The sequence below is a fragment of the Nesoenas mayeri genome, assembly GCF_963082525.1.
Source record: "Nesoenas mayeri genome assembly, chromosome: 1".
Lineage (NCBI taxonomy): Eukaryota > Metazoa > Chordata > Aves > Columbiformes > Columbidae > Nesoenas > Nesoenas mayeri.
Genome location: NC_137541.1, coordinates 201,930,527 through 201,955,590, shown reverse-complemented (window position 1 = coordinate 201,955,590; position 25,064 = coordinate 201,930,527). Strand labels below are relative to the sequence as shown.

Genomic DNA, 25,064 nt, shown 5'->3' with positions numbered 1-25,064 from the left:
CATCGTGTGTCTGAGGGTGTTGTCCAGTCTCTTCTTGAACACTGTCAGGCTTGGGGCCGTGACACCTCCCTGGGGAGCCTGTTCAGTGTCCAGCACCCTCTGGGGGAAGAACCTTTTCCTCATGTCCAACCTGAACCTCCCCTGGCACATCTTCCTGCTATTCCCTCAGGTTCTTGGTTGCCAGAGAGAAGAGCTCAGCGCCTGCCTCTCCTCCTCCCCTTGTGAGGAAGCCGTAGCCGCCATGAGGTCTCTCTCTCCTCAGTCTCCTGCAGGCTGAACACACAAGTCGCTGCAGCTCCGAGGACGCCACCGGGCTGGGGTTCACCAGCGCCGCGGGAGGATGAGGGAAAGCGGCGGCGTGTTCCCACGGGCCGTGGAAGTGACGCGGCAGCTCCGCGGGCACCGACGCCGTCCGCGACCACCCTCAACCCGCCCGGCCCCTCAGGGTCGGCTCCGCCCTCTCCGGGGCCAAACGAGCCCCGCCCCCGGCGCTGGCCCCGCCCCTTCTCTCACCGCCCCGCTCCCGCCCGGCACCCGTAGTCGGGGCGGAGGGTGCGCGCAGGCGCGGTCGGAGGTCGCGGCAAGATGGCGGGAGCGCCGGCCGTGCGCATCAGCATCGAGTCGGCGTGCGAGAAGCAAGTGCAGGAGGTGGGGCTGGATGGCAGCGAGACCTACCTGCAGCCGCTCTCCATGTCCCAGAACCTGGCCCGCCTGGCGCAGCGCATCGACTTCAGCCAGGGCTCCGGCTCCGAGGAGGACGAGCCGGGTTCGGCGGGCCGCGCCTGGGCCGAGCCGGGCGAGACGGAGGATGAGGAAGGTGAGGGGCGGCTGAGCCGCGAGCCCGGGCCCTCTGGCTGCGGGGCTGCCCGGCCTGCGGCCCCACGGGCGCCTGGGCCTGGAGAACCCTCCTCGCGGATTCCCGCGGTTGGCCATGGATCAGGCTGGGATTTGCATGACCGAGTGAATTACAGTGGTAAACTGGAAAAGAGTAGATCCAGATAGTACACAATTATGTTGTATTTCAGGCCATTGTGACTTTTTATCAGGGCCTGTTGCAATAGGACAAGGGGTAATAGTTTTAAACTGAAGGGGGGGAGATACAAGCCAGATATGAGACATAATTTTTTTACAATGAAGGTGGTGAAACCCTGGCCCAGGTTGCCCAGAGAGGTGGTGGATGCCCCATCCCAGAAGAAATGCCAGGCTGGATGGGGCTCTGAGCAACCTGATCTGCTTGAAGATGTCCCTGCTCATTGCAGGGGGTTGGACTAGATGAGCTTTGAAGGTCCCTTCCAACCCAGACTGTTCTGTCATCTCTCTGTGGCTTAAAAATGGGCCTTACACCATTACTTTTTACTATCTTTTTTTTTTCCCCTGTTCTTTTGTCCTATTTTTAGGGTTGGTAAAGTTTCAGCCATCTCTCTGGCCTTGGGATTCAGTGAGGAACAACTTAAGAAGCGCACTGACTGAGATGTGTGTCTTGTATGATGTTCTTAGCATTGTGAAGGATAAAAAGTTCATGACTCTAGACCCAGTTATGCAGGATCCTATTCCTCCAAAACAGGTATATTTCTTTGAATTTTTTTCGTGTGTGATACGTATGTGATTTAGTAAAATTTTCCTTGCCATGTGCTGGTATGGTGCTTTATGGGTTGGGGTGAGGCTGAGACTGGGAGGTGAGGCTGGTACCAAAGGCCCCTTTGCTGGAGCTCTAAGTAAAAATGCTGCTTGTGGCTATATAATGCTGGTGTGAAAGTAATTCTAAATAAGTTACTGAACATCCAGCAAAAGTTATTGGTCACTGTCAGTTAGACTCCACTAATAATATCTTCTTGAGAATTAAGATGCAACTATCTTTTTTTATTTTTGTTACTAGAATCCTCAGTTTCTACAGTTGATTTCAAAAAAGAAGTCATTAGCTGGAGCAGCTCAAATTCTCTTGAAAGGTGCGGAGAGATTATCCAAGTCAGTTGCGGAAAACCAGGAAAATAAGCGACAAAGAGACTTCAACTCTGAACTGCTAAGACTGAGACAACACTGGAAGCTGAGAAAAGTAGGAGACAAAATTCTCGGGGATCTGAGCTACAGAAGTGCAGGTAAACACTAGGGTCTCGTTTTTCTCAAGAATGGGTATTTATATTTTATGGGATTTTTTGTGTAACTGGAAGAACAGATAGGATAGCTCTAATAATAATATAACATAATAAAAATTCATTGTAATTATGAGATAGGATTATAAAAGGAGGAAGCCTCTTTTATTATCAGGAAAAATATCATGCTAATCCTCAACCTTGAAAGTGATTTTAAAGGCTAACTGTGGGATTCTAGTAAAGATTGCTTTACAGAAACAATTCTGCATTGGCAATGGAATTGATCAGTTGACATGTAGAGCTTGTAAATCTTTGGCTCTTACCTACAGGCTGTGAAGCCTTTTAAAAATATTAAGAAGTATGTTGCATTTTCCTCTGAGCAAAGATCAAATCATAGAATATCTCAAGTTGGAAGGGACTCATGAGGATCTTTGTGTTTAACTCCCTGCTCCTCAGAGGACTAACTAAAACTAAAGTGCATGACTAAAGAGCATTGTTGAAGATAGGTTTATTCTACGTGTTATTCCTACACTTGTGAGAGATGATGCTGAGAATTTGCATCATTTCAGAGATTACAGGAAGAGAGGGTAACCAACCCAGAGTTCTAGAGCCAGTTAGGGAGTGAAAGAGTGAATACAGGATCTCACAAAACTTAAGACGTAGATACAAAGCAGGCATTTGAACTGGTTATGTTGTGCTTCTGTTGTCATCAGTGAAGTGGGGGTAGGACAAATTTAGGGTTATTCATCTTGTACTGATGAAGAAACTGTAGTTGTAGCCCAGGATATGTCTCTTTAGATGAACAGTGCCCTGGATGTCAGAAGGATGCACTAGGACAGATGTGGGCAACTGCTTTTATCTGTCCCATCTGAATGACTGGCTGTACAGTCGTATTTTACAGACAGAACATTGTTGTAGTTTTAAGACTGTAAACCAAACATCATTAGCATTCCTTTAACTCAGTAGGGGTGTTGCACCTTAAACTACTTGCTTGCAAAACGGGGCAGTTAACTTCTTCTTGTTTTAACAAAATACCTTTTTATTTTTCCTTCCCTGCATCTACTGGCACCATTTAGAAACACTGTTGGTTTTCTGCCATAATTGTTCAATACTACTTGCTAACTTCCACATCACACACTGGAGGACTGAGATTTTGATGTGCTGAAATTAGCTTTCTAATTTACCTGTTTTTTAAGAAGTCATTAAGAAATTTGTGTCAATTGCAACTACGGAGGTTTGGAGACTTAGAAATACATATTCTTGCAAAACAGAGGTATGAGCTTCATTGTTTGCAGAAGATGGTTGATGTACAGTATGTGTATCTTTGTTCTTCCTTTCTTAGGCTCCCTTTTTCTTCATCACGGCACATTTGAGGTGATAAAGAACACAGACATTGACCTGGATAAAAAGATACCTGAGGATTACTGTCCTTTGGATGTTCAAATTCCAAGTGATTTAGAGGGATCAGCCTATATCAAGGTTTGCCAGAGTAACTTTAATGATATAGTGTGAGTTTTGTTTTGATGTTAATATGCTTGCAACAAAGAACAAACATCAAATAACATTCTCTTTTGTTTAGGTTTCTATTCAGAAACAAGCTCCGGACATTGGTGACCTTGGAACAGTCAATCTCTTTAAAAGACCCATGCCAAAATCAAAACCAGGTACAGCTAGCTATATGTTGTTTTTTGAGCACGTTCTTAAGAAATGGGTTTGCATGTGAAAATTTTAGCACATAGATTTAAATAAAAATATTCCTGTTCGCTCTTCTTTCAACTGAAATTTTCTGTTTAGAGGCTGCATGTGCTTTGGAAACACGATACTTTCAAAGCACACTCCTTCAGGTTTTCATATGTGTTTAATTAGTTTCTGAAACACAGTTACTAGGATTATATTTTAAGTATTCTCACGCACCTTTTGTTAGTCACTAAAAGTTTGTGCACATAACTGAAAGCAAACCAGTGTATTGTGTTTCAGCCAGTTGCATCCCATGAGTTCAACTGAACTGAGTGACTGTTCACTCTTCATTTTGCACAAAATGCATCACTTGTTTCCATGGCTCGTATGTTTTCTCTGGATCTGAAACTCTGCAGACAGTATGTGCCTTACTTACCAACAGCTCACCTGGCAGACACTGTATTGATTCATTTGATATGTGCCAATATGTGAAGCTGTAAACCTTTGGGATTAAAAATTCATCCTTTATCCTTCAAGATTAAAAAGAATTGACAGGATTTTATTTCACGGTGGTCTGTGACACAGATGCTTGCTCTGTCTTGAACATAGACAGGATGCTGTTCTATGTAGGTGTTTCATATGGTATCCAGGGTACAGTGTGGAGCTCATGTGCTTACTCAGACCATAATTTTCCAAGAATTTTGGACCTATAAATCCTGTGAAAGCACATACATGAATTTAACATTATTTGGTGGTTCATTGTTGTCACCGTTTACTGCAAGGCAACAATAAAGTGTGGCAGATGTTCTCTGTTAGCTTCCCCCTCCCCGCTAAGGAAAGGGGAAAAGAGGAAAGGGGACAGAGACTTGCAAGATGGAAAGCTAAAAAAAAAAACAAAACCAACACCCAAAACTATACTGAGAGAAAATAATGCAAAATACATAAAACCAGTGTGGAGTTTCCCAGAGTAGCAAGTCACCTGCAGGGCAGCCACCAGGAAGCCCTGAACTGGACTCCACAGTAGACAGGAACTGGATTCATGGATGCACAGACTGGAACCAGGGTCAGGGTTGCATGCAGGAGAACAGGCAGGGTCCTTTTCAGACACCAGGCATGGACAAAGAGAGCGAGACCCTTGTGATGTCCCAGCTTTTAAACCACATATGACATATATGGCATGGAATACCTTGCTGGTCAGTTTGGGTCACCTGTTCTGTCCACCTCCCCCCTGCAAGTACGACTCCCTCACTTATTGAGACATAAGAGGTCTGTCAGCGACCTTGGCTGCTATAGCAATTAAAGATAAACCTGGGCCTCTTCTGCACGCCATTCCTACCGTTAGCTCAGTAAACATTGGGCATTATGCTCCATAGGTGATCACTGTCCGAAAAACATGCAGCCAACTTCAGAAAAATGCAGTTACTTAGAAGAAACTAACTGAAGGGAAAATTCACTAACAGAGGATTGGTCTTGTTTTAACCAAAACCAGGACATTTGTAGAGTGAGTTTAATAAAGCTTGAAGTATCACTGAAAGTAGATCGTGACTGAAGCAGCAGAGGTTCATTAGCAGAGTTCACAAAAGGCCTGAGAGTACAATACGCGGTTCCAGAAGGGAGCAGTTCACAATTTACTTATGTAAAATCTAAGTAAAATGCATTAGTGTTATCTTAAAGTGCTTGCTTAATTGGGATAAAATTTTGAAAATACTTTATTTGGATAGAAGATACTGATTACCTTAGTGATTACTTGTAGCTGGATTACTTGTACAGTATCTGGGATCTGAACAAAAGGTAGCTTCTCTTTACTTTTTCCTCCTGCAAATGTCGATTTATATTTTCAGGTTCTCCACACTGGCAGACGAAGTTAGAGACTGCACAGAATGTTCTTTTGTGTAAAGAAATTTTTGCCCAGCTGTCACGAGAAGCTGTTCAAATTAAATCGCAGATTCCCCACATTGTTGTGAAAAATCAGATAATCTCCCAACCTTTCCCAGGTAGGAAACTTGTTAAGACTTCTTAACCTATGACTATTTCTTAAACGTGAACTGAGATTCTGATTGATGCGACTTTTTTTAAGGCTATCTTCTTGAAAACAAACACTCTTGTTTTTCAAAGGTTTTGAAAACCAGAGTTTCCCAGAATTTGAATTTTGCTTGCTAATTATAGAAACATTCAGATGCTGCACTTTAGTTTCTAAACTACTCATATTTTATTGTGTGGATTTTGGATTGTTTTTCTTTGTATTTTTGTCAGTAGCACCTAAAGCTGTCAACTGTAATGCCACATACACATCGCAGTTTGGAGCTGTGCATAAGTCATTGCTTCTGGTTTGCAAGCAGCTGAAACTTAAGACTTGAGTTACTGGGTTTTCAGAAGAATGGGGGCCGGTAATCTTCAGTGAGAGTAATTAAATGGCAAGGAGGAGGCTCAGAATCGGCTGGTGAATCCTCTGTTCATAGCAAGGGTACACAACTGATAACATCATGTGAAGAATATGTTTCTGAATTGCTTAAAATTCATATGATGGTAAATCATTATTCCTTTGGGAAAGGAATGGGGTCCTGAGGACTTTTTTTGTGTAGGAGTATCACAGAAATTGGTGTGAAATGCACCTAGTGAGTTTAATAGTTGGCCTGTCAACACTTCAGTGAGTAGCAAGTCTTACTTGCCTTTGGTGCTGTGCTCTCCAACATCATTCTTTGGTTTTCTCTGATACAGGGAATACTGGTTGTAAAACTACCATCTACAAAACATGAAGAAAAGCAGTTCTCAGTAGCCTTCTTGAAAATTGTGTTCTCATTTTGTTTGTAATCTGCTTCATACAGGTTTGCAGTTGTCTATTTCTCTGTGCCACTCTTCCAATGACAAAAAATCACAGAAGTCTGCTTCTGAAAAACAGAATCCAGAGGATCATCTCTATGTCCTGGAACATAATTTGCATCAACTTATCAGAGAGGTAATGCATTTACAGTCAAATACTGAAGAGTTTTGGGGCTTTTGTTCAGTCTTCCACAGTGTGCAGCACTGTTGTACCAGCCGAGTGCCACCAGAGGCCAGCTGTGCTCTGTCTGTGTGCATAAGGCAAGCTGCCGTGAGGTTGTAAACCTGTCTAGGTGGTTGGAGAATTCCAGTTAATGCTTTCATGGAGCGCTAGTTCTGCGTTTAACCTCAGGCCTGACTGCTTACATCAGAAAAGCTGGGCAAGCTTTTTCCACCACAGCTTATCAGTCTCCCTTTTTCCTTTGCGTCTAATTAGTGCTGGTCAAATACTTTAAGTGAGCATCTGTTCAGACTGTATCCCATAAAGAAAGAACAATCAATTACCATAGTAACTTCATTTGTTTGGATGTCTGCTTCTTTGCTTCAGTGTTTTAGATTCTCGTATACTCAAGCAGAAGGACCTGGGGTAGAAGGTTGAGGTTGCGTCTTTTCAGGAAAAGAGCACAATTTTACATACTTAAACAATTGTGAAACCATGTTTTAGGGACTGTTTATCTCTGTAGAGCAGGGGTGTCAAACTAAATGTAGGAGTAGTTACATTTATACAGTCCTAAAATTACATTTGACCCTTTGAAAGCAATTGTGAGGCTGTTGTGGCCGCCAGTAAATATGAATTTGACACCCGTGCCTTAGAGCATGACTCTGCAACTCATGCAGTCGTGTGGAATAGTCCAGTGTTTTAAACACTGGGATAGGTTTCATGAAGCTTTCAGTGCTCAGCTCTGTTGTGAATTTCCTTTCTTGACTTTGAACAGGCTGCTAAATCTTTTTTTGTCTCAAATGTTTCCTTTTTTTTTTTCGTTTGACCATTCTGTCTCCAGACATGTATACAAGGCAGATTTCTTAGTAGCAACTACTGCTATACTACTAGTTTTTTGTTAGCTAGCACCTTTTTTAAAAAAATCACTTTCCGTGAGGTTTGCAAGAACCGCATAAACAGGGGAGCCAAAGTACAAGTGTAAAGCTGGCTTTATAGTGCTGTCAAGTTTATAAAGTAAAAAAGTTGAGCTTTTGGCAAGTATGTACACTCAAAAAACCTGATGAGAAGCAGCGTATTGTAGTATACGTATTATTTCTTGAAAAAAACATTATCTGACCACTTCTCTTTATAACATTTGTTGTTTGTCACAGTGTCACAAGCAAACCCTGAGCTCAACAGTGATGCCGCATCCAGCTAGTGCCCCTTTTGGCCATAAGAGAATGAGACTTGCAGGACCCCAGGCTTTTGATAAAAATGATATCAGTTCTTTACAGTCAAATGAAGGACTTCTGGAAAAAATAATAAAGCAGGCAAAACATATCTTTTTGAGGCGCAGGTAGGTCACAAGCTATTCTTATTAAAGTTACAATAAAATGTACTGTTATGTAGAATACAATTGATCTTTTTTCAGTGTTCTTAAAAATAGCTACTTCTTCCTTCACTGTTAAAGTAGTCTTTAAGTATTAAGAAGCAGCAACATATGAAATATGAGCAAACAACACTCAGCTATTAAAACCAAACAAAACACAACAGATTTCTTTGAGATCTCTGTGACAGTTACAACACAGGATGCTGCTAATTGTCCTTACTTTTCTTAAACTGCATAAATCTTTTTTACTATTCTTTGCTGTGCAGTAGCTGATACTGAGTAACTTTGATACTGCTTCAGAATGCATGTGAAAAGTACAGAGTAAGCAAGCGTGCTTCATTAGCAGCAGGATGGTGCTGAAATAGAACATTGATCCACACTGTTCCATTGATTTGTGTGTGCGCCACACACACAAAAAACAACAACAAACACACAACTACAAACAAAGAAAAAGCTCCCACAAATTAATAACCTACTAGTTTCCTTTAAACAAGATAGTAGCACAAACTGTCTAGATTATTGTGCATGGAATATGTCTTTGTCTACTAGAACTGCTCGAACCATTGACAGTCTGGCGAGTCGTATTGAGGATCCTCAGATTCAGGCTCACTGGTCCAATATAAATGATGTTTATGAATCCAGTGTCAAAGTTCTAATAACTTCTCAAGGATATGAACAAATATGCAAGTAAGTATGCAAATGCATGCATCTTCCTAGTTGTAGAAGCGTGCAGCAATGGCAGAGTGTGTTCGGGTTGTGTTTCACAAGTTTAGGTTCTCTTCAGACAGACAAGTAGGAGCCCGTTAGTTGTGTATGAGTGTTTCTTTTTCTGAGCTGTTGAGGGAACAGCCACCCTGAGAAAACTCTTCCCCCCACTTTACATGTTAATGAAGAAACTTAGTAAGTAGTTAACTATCATAGTTTTCTTTCAAATAAGGAATTGAAGGTGAAATGGCTGTTTCAGGGGAGATTTAGTTTGGATAGAGATAATTAAATATAAAGTATCTTTGTATGTGTTGGCTTCTAAACTTCAGTCTGGCCACAGAGAGCTAGTGCGCTAGCTTGGTTGCATAGGTACTGAAATGTGGGACTCATGTAATTCATGCTATTAATTATGCACCTTGTCATCATAATAAGAGATTTCATGTTCCAGAAACGAATGTCCATGTGCTGACCAGCAGTGGATTATCAGCTGCATTGACTGGATGCCCCAGTTGTTTTTACCCTTTTGAGCAGTCCGCTCTGGCTGTGTCACTGGTGTGATTTGCAGTCTCAGTTCCAGAGCACATGGGACATGGTTTAGTGCTAGAGTTCGTTAGGTTACGGTTGGACTCGATGATCCTAAGGGTCTCTTGCAACTGAAATGATTTTATGATTCTATGCTGTGATTCTGTGTGCTCCCTAAGTCTTGGCTGTAGGATAGAACGGGCCCTGAGCACACCTCATTTTTCCCTGCACCTCTGGAAGGACACTTGGGTACAGTGGCAGGCAGGGAGCTGTGAGACGCCTCAGAAGGCTCCTTGACCTGAAGAAGCAGTGGCCCAGGTCTGGGAACATGTCACAGAGCGTGTCCCCTGCAGTGTGGGGGGAGATGTTGCGCTGAGCGATGAAATGGAAATGTTCAGAATTGCTGTTGTGTTCCATAGGCTTTGCACCATCCTCATCTTAGAGTTCTTGCCAATGTATGGGAGGGATTCTGTGTACTTAGTTTCCTGTTTTCCTAAGTGTTGTAATGCATTTTGAATAAATACTCATCTTGTCTTCTAAGATCCATTCAACTACAACTGAACATCGGAGTTGAACAGATCAGGGTTGTGCACAGAGATGGAAGAGTTATTACATTGTCCCATCAAGAGCAAGAACTGCAGGATTTCCTTTTATCTCAGGTAACCTCATATACATTATTGTTCCCTTTCTTTTAGTGTTTGGGAAACAGAAGCTGTTGAAATCTCACCTTTATCTGTGTAGAAAATGTGAGAAAACTTTAAATACAGAGTGAAAAATTCAGTCATCCACCTTCCTATTTTCAGTATGTTTTGTATGATGACTTTAGCAACTGTCAGTTTCCAGTTTTTACTAAGGTTAGTAGTAATAATATTTTCCCTCCCACTTAAAATACATCTCTTTATGGTAATCATCATGGGAGTACTAAGATTTTTGCTTACTTCAGAACAAGTCCGTGAGAGTCATAGCAGACAGAAAGGTATTCAATATATGAAACTTACTGCAACCAGGTCCTGTCTAGAGTAGAGATCTTAATGAGGCCACAATTGCTGCGGTTTCAACATTGTCTTGTTAATGTTCACTCTGCATCAGCCATTACTAAATCAGCTGATATTTGAATGAACTCTGTTTTCTTAATTGCTTAGAGCGAGTCGCTGGTTTTATTCAGAAGTGACAGTCTCCCTACTCTGCATTATAAATACTCAAAATACAAGTATTTAATAACAGTGGTTGGCCCATTGCAGTTACACGAAACTCCACAACACAGAAAACAAGTTGAAGCAGATTCTGCTGAGGGTATCTCTTTCTGCTGAAATGTTTTCAGACTTGTTCACAGAGAACTTCTGAACAGTGCCAGATACTTCCTTGTTACAAGTTTGTGATACAGAAAAGCATTAGCATTTAAAATTTTAAGCAGTTAAAGCTCTATGCTTACACGTGAGCATTAATGGAGATGATCATGCATCTGAGAGCCTCAACTTTTTTTCTGAGTTTGCTATGATAATACTCTCACAGATCTTATATATTTTACAGCAGAAGACTTATTTCCATTCAGATAAAGTATTATTTCAAAATCCTGTTTGTATCACTTGAATTAGTTCTTGAGACCTGAATAATCTAACTGCATAGCTTGCTTAATACAGTGGTCTTCTCAGTGCGCAAAGGAACTAGTCTAAATTCAAATAACACAAAAAGATCTACTAGCACTTATGTAGCATATATGTTTTATAAAACAAGTTCCTCTGAAACTAGAGAATTTATAAGACAAAGTCAGTTTTATAAGTGACTGCTGTATAGCAGAAGGAAAAAAGCTTGGTAAAACCAGTAAGCAGTTTATTTTCTGTGGTGTGCAAATACTGAAGAGAAGATGAATCGCTTGTTGTTTTTCAGATGTCACAGCACCAAGTACATGCAGTTCAGCAGCTTGCGAAGGTTATGGGATGGCATGTGCTGAGTTTCAGTAATCATGTTGGCTTGGGGCCGGTGGAGAGTATTGGCAATGCTTCAGCAATAACTGTGGCATCACCAAATGGAGACTATGCCATTTCAGGTACTGTTTTCTATTGTGAATGTATGGAAAACCTTAACATTCTTAAGCAAATTTTACAGACTTTGTAAGTCTCTTTCTGAGATAGTCTCTAGACTTATATAGAATCATTTCAATTTTGGGCAAAATATTCTAGTAACAATCTCTTTGCGTATAGAATTGACACCTAAATAGAAGCAATACTTTGCCCAGTAAGCCACTTCATATAAACCTGATTTAATTTCCACAGGCTTTAAAATACTAGAATTAGCATAGAAAAAACAGATTATAGAAACCATCAAGTTCCTGAGAGAAGGGAAGGCAAACAACAGGATCACAGCTCTCAACCAGAACGGAGTTTGGTCTCTCCAAGGACCTTCTTGGAAGAATCCTATGGGATACCATTCTATGGGACGGAGAGAAGATGGGTCCAAGAGAGCTGGTTGATATATCAGGGATATAGAAGGCAACAAGAAGAGCTTCAATAGATTAGTCAGCAGCAAAAGGAAGACTTAAGGCAAATGTAGGCCTGCCTTTAAATGGGGAGAGGACCTGGTAGCACAAGACATGGGGAAGGCCAAGGTACTTGGTGCTGCCTTTGCTTTGGTCTCAGGACTGACCTTCAGGAATCCCACGTCCCTGAGACCCAGGGGAAATTTTGGCGCAAAGACGATTTACCCTCTGGAGCAGAGGATGGAGTTGGAGAACCTTTGAACAGACTTAGACATACACAAGCTCACAGGACCGGGTGGGATGTATCCAGGAGTGCTGGGGGAGCTGATTGATGTCATTGTAAGGCCACTCTTGATCACCTTTGAAAGGTCGTGGTGATCAGGAAGGATTCCTGAGGACTGGAAGAAGGCAGATATCACAACCTGTCTTCAAGGAGAATCTGGGGAACTACAGCCTGGTCAGCCTCATTGCAATTACTGGGAAGATGAGGCCAAAAACCAGTCCCAGAAACAGTTTCCAAACATAGTAAGGAGAAGAAGGTGATGGGGAATAGTCAGCATCAATTTATGAAGGAGAAATTATGTTCATTCAGCTTGATAGTTATTTCTTTGTAGAACACTAGCTTGGTAGGTGAGGGGAAGGCTAAGTGTTAACTCACTAACTGCTTATTTAAAAAGAACAAACACAGACCACCACCAGCCAGCATCAAAACACATAAACCTACCCAACCCAGTAGAACACCACCACACCTCCACCAGTCTTGCAGAATTTTGTGATTAAAAGCAACAGCTATCCTGAGTGACTTTATTCCTGTCCATTTGAGAGAAATCCATTAGAAGCAATATCTTTTTGATCATGTTTTTTAAGATACTGGGGGGGAATACATCCAAGGCAAGAATCAGAAAAAACCCACCTTTGCTCTTCCTGGCATCACTAGAGAAACGCCCCCGTTTGTAAGGGTTGCTTTTTTGGTCAAATGTTTCTCTAATTTGCTTAAGCAAGAACATGCAGTGCTAAGGCAGTAAAATAATAAAGAAATGGGAGATGAGAGACAAAATTCAAAGAGAAAAAGCTTTTTTTTAAAAACAAAGATCATTTCCCATGTTTGCTTTCAGCATGTTTGGAATTGAGTAGGAGTAATGTATATAGCATACATAAGGAAGGATATTTAATATGAGGGGTTCTTACAGTGTGAAAGTGCTCATAAACATCTCTGTTCATCGCAGTACGTAATGGTCCGGAAAGTGGCAGCAAAGTTATGGTTCAGTTTCCACGGAGTCAGTGCAAGGATCTCCCCAAAGGTGATGTACTGCAAGACAACAAGTGGAATCACCTTCGAGGGCCGTTCAAGGAAGTGCAGTGGAATAAAATGGAAGGACGTAACTTTGTGTACAAAATGGAACTCCTCATGGCCGCCCTGACTCCCTGCTAATCATCCGTCAGCCTCTCCGTGCAGCCTTTGACCCATCACTGCGCTGTAAATGATCACTGCCTGTGCAGCAAAGGAAACCTATGGGGCAGTACAAGAAAGCGAAACCAAACTTATCTCCTGTACAAATACATGTCCCTTGTAGTGTTTGTAATAAAACTTTTTCAATTACATATAAATTACAACTTTTGGGAAAAGTTCCTTTCAGCTGGATCTTTGCAGATTGTTCTATGTAGAGTAACATAGCTGAGTAAGTAATGTACTTTTCTTTTATAAAATTAAATTCAGTAGTCCTTTGCTACATGAAGGGTGTCTGCTCGGAGTCATTCCCTTTCCCCTCATGGCCCTACTTTTTCCTCAATGGATCTTGGCAGGTTTTTCTGGAAGATGAAAACGAGAATTGAGTTGTGCTATCGATAAGCCTTTCGGCAGCTTATACTGCAGGGAATGGGAATCCTTGTGGGAGCTGATGGACTCGTTCAATGAGAAGTGGGACAGAGGAGAGGCAGAGCTCCCTTGTCAAGAATTAAGGCTAAATAAAAGGAACAGTCTTCACTGCGGGACATTCTTGACTTGGAGTTTGTACATTGTTCTGGCTTCTGGGTGACCCATTTGTTTTTGAGAGATACATTTACTTAGCAATTTGTTTAAATTGAGAGTGTTACCATGTCACAGCTTGTGGCAAACATCTTTCCCCTCTGATGGCTATAGATGAGCCTCTGTGGTATCAGTTACTTTGCTTGTGTTTTCTGTCCTTGTTGTTTGCAAACATGTAGAGGAAAGGGTCTTACTCTGCTTGCAAAATTCTGACAATTTGAGTTTGTGGGTGGCTTGTGTAAATTAATGTCTGGATAGAAGCTGATAACTTATGCAGTACAGCTTGGATCTCCACACTGTTTTTTTTTCCCCCCCTGCACTGTTACTGATTATCATCTAGGGAAAAAAAATAATACCCTCCTGAAGGTCAGCTCTTTAGAAGTACTTCCAAAGCAAAAGAGTCATGCTTTTGTCTTTTTTTTGGTTGCCATTGTAGCCTTCTTGAAGCTTCTAGAAAGGTGTTGCACAAAACTTTTCTTTTGTTTGATGATAATTTGCTAAAGCAATTTTTGAAACCTGGCTGTATGAGTTGGTTCAGACTTATGTCCATATTTTGTGTTATGAAGTGTGTGTATATATCTGTAAGAACTTCTTGCACATAGAACATATTTGAATTGAACGTCATAATTGTACGGTGACAGTTGTTATTTTGCTGAATTGTTGAGCAATAAAGAGCAGTTGTAGGAAATATATATTAAGCAACTGCTTGTGGCAAGCTGCTCCTCGGTGTGTATCCAAAGCAGCTATTGTACTTACTTCTGTTGGTGTTTGCCAGCGCAGAACGTCTTGTTATTACAGTTCCTTGAAGTACTTGCTTCTGTGCAACTGAACTATGAGACAGAAAGAGTTTTCCTTTCAGGTTCTCATGAGTTACCTAAGACAGCTTCTGAAAATGAAGAAATACTAGTTGAAAATAGGCTCTTGATCTTCTTAAAAGACGGGTGAGTTGTATACACCGCCTGTTGCTTGGCCAGCAGGCTCTGTAGGTTGGCAGCAGAGGGGGGTTTGTTCCTTGTTCAGCCAACAGCCTGATCTACCTGTTTGTGCCTCTGATTGTATGAGGCTGTTTTGACTCTTGGCAGCACAACAGATCTTCTCTGAGTAATAATTAGCAGATGAAACTTAAACGTGTCATTACACTTCACTGTTCTTAACCTCAGTTGACAGGCCTGCATGTAGTGATGTCCTTTTTGTCAAACAATCTCTTTGTTACCAAGTAATAGGGTCACTGTGGAGCTGTTAGGATCTCAGAGTTGCAGGATTTGTCCCCTACTGGATAGAAACAAGGGATGTAAGAGGACGTCTCTGGTGTTGCAGAAGTTCAAGTGCTGCACATGAGCTGTGAAGACATTTCTCAAGACATCCAGGCCAAGCTGCAAACAAACAAACACAACACAAACAAAGATTAGGGACCTGGAGAGTTTGTCTTTTAGTGTTGAATACACAGGGATTCCTAATTTTAATGGAAACCAGACAAATGAGGCTTCTAACAGGGGGACCATCTTGAAATCCTTGGTAGTGCATCTTTGAACATGAAATGAAGACACTAGTGGGTGATTAAGACCTTTACAATTGATTGCCAAAGCAATCTTGTGAACTTGGACGTCTCTTTAATTAAAGTTTAAATGCAAAATACCTTTATCCCTTTGATTGCTTGGAATGTTCTCCATATTAAATTTGCTGCTGTTCTGCATAGAGTTCACAACTGGAGTAAGAATAGCTATTAGTTGCTAAACTTCCACTTCAACAGCTTGCTGTAAGACTTTATATACTTCATGTACCTCCAGTGTTGTAAGAAACTGCTACAGACAGCTTAGCCTCACATTCAGTGTATCAAATGTTACTGACATTCATCATTATTATGATGATCATTATTATTGTTGATAATATAGAAAATATATAATCATGTATTATTATTGACAAGCATCAGTTTAATAAAATGTGAATATTTTGTAAGTGATCCTACCTATGTAGAGTGAGCATGTTAAATTCTGTGTGAAATTGTGAATGAGGAACTGCCTACAAGGAAGCTGTACATAGTCTAAGTGTACTGTATGTCTTCACTGAATATTATTTGAATCCCTATTGTTCTTCTAAGATATTACTGCCTGAGAGCAAGGTTGGCACCAGCATCAGTACCCAAGGACAGGTGCCTGAACTTGCTGAGCAAGGCAGAACTGTGTGAGCTGGGAACCTCTTACTGCTGCTATAGCACATGTTAAATTTAAGAATTTTAAGTGGTCATTTTCTATTTTCATCTCAGCCTTCAAATACTGTAGTCTAAAAGTGTAAGTCATCTCCAAATTTGCAGCAATGTGTTCAAATGTCACTCATGCCTCTATCTATTTCTTGGCTTTGGCAGTCACAGCATTCAAGTCAATGTTAGCAGATAATAATAATGGTGTTACATATAAGCTGCACTTTTCGTACTTCCTAAATACGTCTGGCAGAGCACCTGCTATATACTCAGTTCAGCCTAATGAGTAGCATCACATTCAAGTTCTAAGATTTAGAAACTGAAAAAAAATCTGGAATGGAAAACAGAAAAATATAGATGTTAAATTATTAATATCTGTTGTATTAATATGTTTTCCATATGCTATATGGATACTTTACAAAGTACTTCAAGTTTGGTGATTAAAACAGATACACTTATGACTTCTGTGTTGTCAAAGCTTAGCTGACCCAAAGATACCAAAGACTGGTAATATATACTTAAATTGAGGAATTAGAACAAGTTGTTACTTTGCCAAGATGAGTGGGATTATTAATTTTTTTTTTAGTTTCTCACCTTATTTGATCTCCGAGATGCAGGAAGGAGCAACCAGCTGAATCTGGTACTCAAATTTACGAGTAGGTGAGGCTGTTTGTACTACAAATGGCCAGTTCAATCCAGGGATGGCTTTTCAAAGGGATTGTGTACAGTGTGCTGTGGAAAAAGCCTGTTTGGCACCTACCAGCATTGTCATGCACTTGGTAAGAAAGCCTCTGTTTTTCCAAATCTAACCCATAGCACCTGAGCATCATAGTCCCTGGGCAGGGGCAGAGCTCTGTCAGTCTGAACTGTAAGAGGCTTTTGCAAACAAGTGAGCTGAAGCATGAGAGGCAGTGGCAGCAGCTGGGCTCCGTCTGCAGACACAGGCTGGGCTGTGGTCTCTTACATTTTCCAAGTTTATTTCATGCTGCAGAATTCTTCTAGTTAAAAAATCAAAACAGGGTAATTTGAAGCTCAGTTTAGTGCTTTCTCACTCATAAAACCAAATGTTTTTCTACTCAGCAGGTCTGCAGGTAGAAAACATAAGTGCAGTATTCAGATTCAAGAAAAAATTAGTTTGATCATTTCATGTTTTCTTGCAACACAGGAAAGCAAAGGTAGCTCCTCAACAAGAGCAATTTCAGGACCATATCTGTAAATACTGGATTTCTAAGTAATGCTGGTTTAGCTTTTCTTCCCAGATAGACTATTTGTCAGTGGCCTAAGTTTGTAAAGGAGTTGACATCTTTCACAGTGAAACTGTTTAGTATTTTGCCACCCCACTGGTGTGATGTGTGAGTATTTTATCTGAACCCTCTAATCATTATAGATGACATCCTCTTCAGTGCCTGTGCATGGTTCCTTGTTTAACAGCCTTCTCTAGTAATGTCATAAGATGTGTCTTAATACCCCAGGGCAGTGTAAACAATTGGAAACGCAAGTGGGGGAACTTTGACCAGCTCGGCGCTGTTTCAAAGTCAGTTTTGTCTCATGAAGTATTACAGTTGGTCTCCAGGGCTTCAGGAAATGCCTTGCACCCCAAAGTAGCAGCATAGGCACGATAAACAGGATTCAATCCTTGCAATTAATTTTTTAATATAATACTGTAATTAGACATTACATTTATTACGTTGAAGGATGCTAATGGCAGCTCTGGCTCTAATAGGAGACTTGCTGTAGCCAATATACAGGTGTCCTTGAAGACCATGATCATTTCCTTTATGGGCTGATCTTTGAGGGTGGGTTGGTTGGTTTTAAGTGTGGTAAAGGCTGTAGATTTTATTAATTAGCCACAAAAATGTGTTCGTGCTCAGCATAAAAGCATACTCTTTTCTTGACCGAAAACTTCACAGGTCAAAATGGCTGCATCAGGCACTGCTGATTTAATGTCTATTAGGTTGCAAGTCAGGATGTTTCTACAGTAGCCACAAACATTTTACCTTTTAGGTTTCTTCTCGCTTTCTTTGCCAATACTTTTTCCTGAGGTAGAATTGTTATTTTTGTTATGAGACAGTCCTTGGCTAACACTCAATGGTGTCCAATTCAATCTCTTCTGTTGTACTTGCTGCAAATAAAAGGATATTATTATTGATTGGCAAATGGATTGGAAGGCCAGCATTCCAAAATTAACAATGCTGTCTTAATAGCCGAGACATTTTGAACTTTTTAATATTAGCTCAAGCTTACTCATATACAGTTAGGTTTTAAATATGTATTTTCAAAACATTGAACTGCAGAAAGAGTCCCTCACAATCTTTAAAGTGACACTGGTTTCTTCCAGTACAAGACTAAAGACTATGAAAAGCAAAGTCCATAGGGCCTGTTCTTATACCTCTCTTTGTGGCTTCTGAAAGGAGAGCTCTTCTAAAGTGGAACGGGGGCAGAAGTTAGGTCTCTGCTTCGGATCATGTTCTGGGAGATGACAAAGCAAGTCTCCAGAACTGTGGTTTTCCTGAACCCTGCCAATTAACTGTATTTGATTCGGCTCTGGAGGAAGATTGGCTTTATCTGGAGGAAGAAGAGGCTTTATCCAAACCAAAGCCTGTATATTCTGGCGTGATAGGGAAATTTTCAGTAGCTACAGAAGTTCGTGAGCGGTGTGTGCACCATGAAAACAGCAGCAGCGCTTAGAACGGTAGGTCAGCTTGAGCCAGATTAATCTCATACCAGGTTTTGCAGAGCTGACACAAAGTCTGGGCCATGTGGCTTAGGATTCTTGAGTGTCTGTGTTGGTCTAGTCAAATACTGGTACTTACGCTGCTTGTTGTAGTGTAACCACGTAAGCAGTGCTTATTAAAGAAACACAGACCTTTCACCTACCAGACAAGAAGCCACTAGTGCATCTGCACTTACAAAGAAGGGAGGTAAATGCCTGATATGTTTTGAAGTGGTAAAAGAAATGTCCCATCCTAAGCATGTGCCCAGAGCTTGAGCCCAGACCTGCAGTGTGGGACCTTGTCTTGCTGCCTGGGCTCAATATCCCTGGCTGTGGCTTGGAAACTGCTTCTCTAGTATGTGAACGTTCCCTTTGGTGCAGTGTTCCCTTGATCTTCTCATGCCTGGTGTATTTAGCGTGTTTTAGGAGTCTGGTTTTGTTATTAGCCAGTGTTTGTTGGAGTCTGCAACTGGATCAAACATGAGGACAGATGAAAGGGGGTTTGAGAGGAGAAGGAGGGGTGGAATGCTCCGTGAAATGAGGTGGGGACCACTCCAAAGGGCCATCTGAGTATTTTTCCGTAGGAGATACCTCTGATGCGGACCCCGAGAGCATTGCTGATGCTCTTGACTTTGTCTCCTGCCTTCTGATGGGGGTTATTGCAGCTCTGGCCTCTTCTCCCTAAGTTTTGCAGTTAGCAATGTTGGGAAGTGTTTTGCAGTTTCGATGTAAAATGTATAAGGTAGATGTCCTGTGGATCATTCTGCAACTCAATATTTATTATTCTGTTGCCTCAGCTAGTAAAGAGTTGAACAGGGTAACTGAATTTAGCCCTTCCAGTCTTATTTCTCAGTGTCCCTGCTTAGCACCTTTATGGCCCAAATCACAAGTGAATTTTAGGCTAAAAATTCGGACTTGAAAACCCTATACCTTGACGGCATTCTTAGCAAGATACCTGTTAGTTTGTGTGTTGTCTTTTTCTGAAATAGATGCAGAGATTTGTTACACAGCCACATGAAGCAGATCAAAATGGCAGATACTGCGGCGAGAAATGCAAAGAGAACTGCTACAAAATGTAAATCTTCATAGATGATCTCTGCAGGGAGGACAGAAAAAACATACTATTATAAAATTGATTATGAGCAGATTAATGTTGAAAGACAAGGTAAAGCCAAGAACTCTCATCTAGTTTGTACCATAAACGTTGACTATGATGGTGCCGTAGGTGTTGGTTCCATGCTCCTCAGTTACAGTGATAAAATAGTAACCGGCATCTCTCATGCCCACATTCAGAAGCTGTATTGAGCCATTTTCAAAAGTAGTCACTCTGTCCTTGTAGACCGTGGATATGTTGATATAATTCCCACTTTTCCACTCAACGATTTTGGTGGTGCCCCAGCTGGACACATGCTTCCACTCAATGGTGGCGACGCCTCTGCAAGAGTATTCAACTGAGAGGAGGATGTTCTGTGCCACCGTTGCGTTGATGTTGGGTTGTGGCACAACTAATGTTACTCCTCCGGGAGCTGAAAGACAAAGGAAGGTGATGAGTGTGGAGGTGATGCTGAACCAACTGAACTGGGCAGGATGGGACCTCTGGGGTGTGATTCATCCTACCCATCACAGTGGTCTGATTTAGGAGAGGATGGATTATGCTCCGCAGTTTCTCTTTCCTTCTCCTGACCATAAAAGCAATACTTAAATTAAAGAGTAAATACACGTTTTTAATCAGTGATAGGCAAGAGAAACACTGCCACCATCCAGGACAAGTAATTATATGTCTTTCTGCATTTTAATACCCATGAGGGCAGACTTTGGACAAATCTTTTTGGGGAAGGGAGTGTAACATTTTCTGAAAACTCTGAGCAATGCTTTTGTATTCATCACTAACTGGCCTTCCTTTAAAATCCTGCATTTAAGTGGAAAGTTTAATCACCATGGTCAAGGTAATCTACTAAATTAATTACCATCTCCCAAAAGCAAGAACTGTAGAAGGCTTAAGTATGTGAAGACTTGGCAAGGACTTTGTAATATTTTCAGGATGTGTAATCAATGTTTGAGACAACAGCTTCATAAAGGCAGCAGGTTATATGGCAGTGCAGACACACTGCATGTAATCAAAGGTGCCCAGTTTCACGCAAAGTCAGGGACTTCATGTTCCTGATGATTTCCAGGAAAAAATGCACATGAAAGAATATTTAATTCTCACCCAGTTCCCACTGATGTGATTACAGAGTTGTTCATAACACTGTGAAACTGAACTGACCATGTAGTTTAATGTGTAACTGCAATAATTTCTGCATGAAGATTTGGATAAACACCAAACATCCAAGTTTCAATTGGCTTCCTTTTTCTTTTTTTAATAATTAGTGGCATGTTTGAGACACTTGGCTAGAGACTGAAATCCTGTTATCTACCCGCAAAAATCAAACCAGGCAAAAAGGCAGATAAAGCACAGAGTAATAAGCCTCACCGGGGAATGCCTTTTCCTGGTTTGGCTTGGAGCAGCTCACCCGCTCTCCTCTCATACTGTGCCAACAGCCTGAATGCAATAGCAGAACCAAAGAAATAATGCTGAGCTGCACGTGTCTCTAACGCAGTAGGGAGGGAGGATGAGACCCTCAGCAATACTGCAGGAGTGCAAAGCTGGACCCCTGGGGATGCTCCTGGAGGTTTTTCAGACTTCAGGGAAAAAAAAATGGTCTAAAAAAAGCAAAGAAAAAATCTCCAAGGGAAAAAAAAAATCTTTTAAAAAACCTTATTAGAAAATAAGAAACCCCCTCTGGCCAGCAAAACCTCAAAGCAACCACAAATGGGAGAGATGGGTAAATGAATTACAAGCTGACTTCACTCTATTTGCGATCCGTAGCAGAATTCAGAAACTCTGCTGGTCAAGGTGAGGCTGGGAAGCTCGAGAAGCCAGTGTGATTCCTGGGTCCACACCTGTGGGACCGGCACAGGAGAAAGTCCCAGCCTCTATCTGTTTATTAAGCAGATGAGATCTCGGCTTGTGCCCAGATAAAACCCCTGGGATCCCCATTCCATGGGTATCTTGTCATGCTCATGTTGCTTGGCAGGGACGTGATGCTTTCCGGGCAGCCCAGCACATCCTCAGCTATGCTGTGCTCTGCCCTGCAGCCTGTGTGCAGGAGAGACTAACCAGGGCTGTGAAATGGGGCTTGTGCCAGCTGGAGAAACACAACAGACGCGAACCTCTGATAATCGCTGCAAATTGTTCTAATTGTTTTCTGCTCCATGTTTATTTAAAGGCCTTTTGCTCTGCTTCTGACTAGACAGGAACTGAGTGTCTCACCACTCAGGGACCCTTTAATGTTTTGATAAGGGTATGGCTTTTTTTTTAAATACACGATTGCAAGGCAAATGTAAAAAAAACTAATAATACTTCTATTAAATTCTGTCCCTGCCCAGCACACGAAGCCAAAAAAGGCAATGCAATAACCATTCAAAAATACGTTTAATACATAGTCTGCCCAGATCACCTGAAGCAGTCTAATCTAAACAGAGCTGCATGAGCCTTGACAGCAAACATTACACCCACCTGCAGCACAGTGCAAGGCCATCGTGCACTGCTGATTGCAAAACCAGACCCTTCACACCCAGTACAACATGCACAGAGGAGGGTACTGGTGCTGCTCAAAGTGCAGCAAGTTTGCTGTCCCTGGCACGCTGCTGCCGCACTCCAAAGTATTCACCTGGCTGAGAGTCAAAGCTGCTGTAGCAACGCAGCCGGGCCTGCAGCGTGCTGGGCAACGGGTGGAAAAGGGTTGGCAGTCAGGAGCCCCCAAGCAGGCTTTCTAAAATGGGGACGACAGCTCCAAATTGGAGTTCCAACACTCAGGGGACAGTTCCTTCACCCTTCAGTGTCACCTGGATGATGAAGGAGACAGCTGGACGTATCCAAATGAACCCCCCTGTGGCACTGCCCACTTCAACTCCCAGGCATGGAGGCGCTGCAGCCTACTCTGGCTGTCACTTGCAGAGGACTGGCGAGCTATTCGTGTGCTGCCCTGTCCCCCCGCACCCCCACGGGGTGCTGGGTTAAAATCCACCTTCCCTTCAGTACTTAGAAGGGGCCGGTAAGAAAGATGGGGACAGACTTTTTAGCAGGGCCTGTTATGACAGGAGCAGGGGTAATGGTTTTAAACTGAAGCAAGGGAGATATAGGCTAGACATGAGGAAGAAATTTTTTGCAAGGAGGGCAGTACTGGAGTTTGCCAGAGAGGTGGTAGATGCCCCATCCCTGGAAACGTTAAAGGCCCGGCTGGACGGGGCTCTGAGCAACCTGATCTGGGTGAAGACGTCCCTGCTCATTGCAGGGGGGTTGGACTAGATGACCTTTGAAAGTCCCTTCTCATCCAAACTGTTCTATGATTCTGTGATTCCCTCTTCGCCGCTGCGCTTCCCAAGCGTGAGCTGGAGCCCTTCGGGCTGGTTAAAAGGAATTGATTTCCTCCTCCATGCTTGTCCCCGCCGTCACTGGTAAAGCCGCGGGGAGGCGGCTGCTCGGGGCTGTCCCCGCCGGACCGGTTGCGGGGCTCGTTCCCCCGCAGCCGCAGCTCCCCGGCCGGGCTGCAGCCCCGGGCTGGCCCCGCTCCGCTCCCCCGCTTCCTCAGAGCCTTCCCAGGCCTTTTGCAGCCTGTGGAGAGCAGCGGTGCCTGCCCGAGCCCCCTTATGTCCCGTCCCCAGCCCCTCCCGCAGGTCTCCGCGCTCCGGCGGGGTCAGGCAGGGCTTTCGCCGCATGCCGGGGGTAGCGCGGCGAGGAAGAGGAGGAGGAATGAGCCGGGGGAGGAAGCGGAGGGGAGAAAGGGCCGGAGTCGCACACTTACTCTGCAGAGCCCACCCGGCGGCCAGGCAGAGGGTGACGGTCCCCACGACGACGCCCCGTCCCCGGCAGCCCTGGAGCGGTCTCATCAGAGAGAAGCCGGTGCCCCAGGGGTTGCATTTAAGCGGCTGGGCCGGCCAGCGCGGCCCGACCCCGGGGGCTGCCCGCCCCGGGCCTCTTCCTCGCTCCTCTCCCTCCTCTTCCTCCCACTCCTGCCGCGGCGCCGGTCGCTGCTCCCCCCGGCGCCCGCCGCACCGGCCCCCGGGCTCTCCCACGCCTCACACCCCGCGATCCGCCGATACGGATTGAGGATGCAATTGGCTGAGGAAGGGAAAGCGCTGCCCGGCCGGCTGCCATCGCCCCAGCCAGGAAATGGGCGCTAATGGGCGGCCGGGGGGGCCGCAGCCCTGCCCGCTGTGCTGCTTCCCAGCGAGGGGGCGAGCCGTGCCCAGGGCTGGGGGCACTCCATCGAGGATGCTTTGTGTGTGTGTGTGTGTGTGTATGATTGCTAAGGAAACACCCATCTGCAAGGGAAATTTCCCGTCGGGGTGTTAAAAAGAACTTTGTCCCCCGAGGAGTCTGGTGATGCTGCGGGTGAGATGGTGGGGCTGGGCAACAGCATCTCTGTGTCCCCAGGGTCACCTCAGATGACCACACTGGAAAATGAGCCTGGTTCCCATCCCACCGTACCCAGCACGAGTACTGTGTGTTCATCTCTTCCTTCCAACGTCTTCCAGAGGAGGTCCCTAGAAATGCTTGTTTATCTTTCGGACAGCATGAGCTAGGGAGAAATGTGATTAGAAAACATCCAAGTGCCCCAGTCCTGAAAATTCATCCTCGCTCAGGGGCAGATGCTACAGAAGCCATGTGCACCCTCAGGGTGGGGAAAGAATTAAACACCAGGTTGGCCCTTCTGCAGCTCTTCCATCCCCTTCTTCCTCTTGTTTCCTCAAATTTTCTTTGGTAGGGCATGGATAAAAGAGACACCTCAGTCTGCTGGTCAGCACAGGCTTCTCAGAGTGGATGGGAGGGGTCTGCCAGAGCCCTCTAAGCTGGGCAGCCACATCTCCCACTGCACTGTGTGGACTAGAATATTGTGTCCAGTTCTTGGCCCCTCAGTTCCAGAAGGACAGGGAACTGCTGGAGAGGGTCCAGCGCAGGGCAACAAAGATGATTAAGGGAGTGGAGCATCTCCCGTGTGAGGAAAGGCTGAGAGAGCTGGGGCTCTTTAGCTTGGAGAAGAGGAGACTGAGGGGCGACCTCATTCATGTTTATAAATATATAAAGGGTGAGTGTCATGAGGATGGAGCCAGGCTCTTCTCAATGACAACCAATGATAGGACAAGGGGCAATGGGTACAAACTGGAACACAGGAGGTTTCACTTAAATATGAGAAGAAACTTCTCAGTGAGGGTAACAGACACTGGAACAGGCTGCCCAGGGGGGTTGTGGAGTCTCCTACTCTG

At 43.4% G+C, this 25,064-nt stretch overlaps 2 protein-coding genes across 4 annotated transcripts; one reads left to right on the top strand and one right to left on the bottom strand.

Moving 5' to 3' along the window:
- The first annotated feature begins 541 nt into the window (after positions 1–541).
- Positions 542–13,427, top strand: MED17 (mediator complex subunit 17). 3 transcript variants are annotated; one of them, XM_080353112.1, is made up of 12 exons: positions 542–817; positions 1,398–1,564; positions 1,877–2,096; positions 3,433–3,569; positions 3,670–3,754; positions 5,609–5,761; positions 6,593–6,723; positions 7,899–8,083; positions 8,666–8,803; positions 9,885–10,002; positions 11,231–11,390; positions 13,046–13,427. In XM_080353112.1, exons 1-12 carry the CDS (start codon positions 586–588, stop codon positions 13,249–13,251), a joined length of 1,932 nt encoding a protein of 643 aa, XP_080209238.1. In that variant the 5' UTR covers positions 542–585; the 3' UTR covers positions 13,252–13,427. The 3 variants fall into 3 exon arrangements, with proteins under 3 accessions (XP_080209238.1, XP_080209237.1, XP_080209236.1); XM_080353111.1 differs by having other exon boundaries at positions 562–817; positions 13,010–13,078; XM_080353110.1 differs by lacking the exon at positions 13,046–13,427 and adding an exon at positions 11,617–11,702 and having other exon boundaries at positions 562–817.
- Positions 13,428–18,120: 4,693 nt separating this feature from the next.
- VSTM5 (V-set and transmembrane domain containing 5) lies at positions 18,121–23,687 on the bottom strand (the record flags this gene model as incomplete). Its single annotated transcript, XM_080363791.1, has 4 exons — positions 18,121–18,164; positions 19,711–19,851; positions 19,952–20,281; positions 23,603–23,687. The coding sequence occupies 4 exons, from the start codon at positions 23,685–23,687 to the stop codon at positions 18,121–18,123; spliced, it is 600 nt and encodes a 199-aa protein (XP_080219917.1).
- Positions 23,688–25,064: the final 1,377 nt, after the last annotated feature.

Bases quoted from the DNA above. Each gene is read 5' to 3' on its own strand.
- MED17 (XM_080353112.1), top strand. From the start codon at position 586: ATGGCGGGAGCGCCGGCCGTGCGCATCAGCATCGAGTCGGCGTGCGAG. The intron at 2,097-3,432 runs GTAAACACTAGG...TTCCTTTCTTAG, and splicing joins TCTGAGCTACAGAAGTGCAG to GCTCCCTTTTTCTTCATCAC. The intron at 10,003-11,230 runs GTAACCTCATAT...GTTGTTTTTCAG, and splicing joins AGGATTTCCTTTTATCTCAG to ATGTCACAGCACCAAGTACA.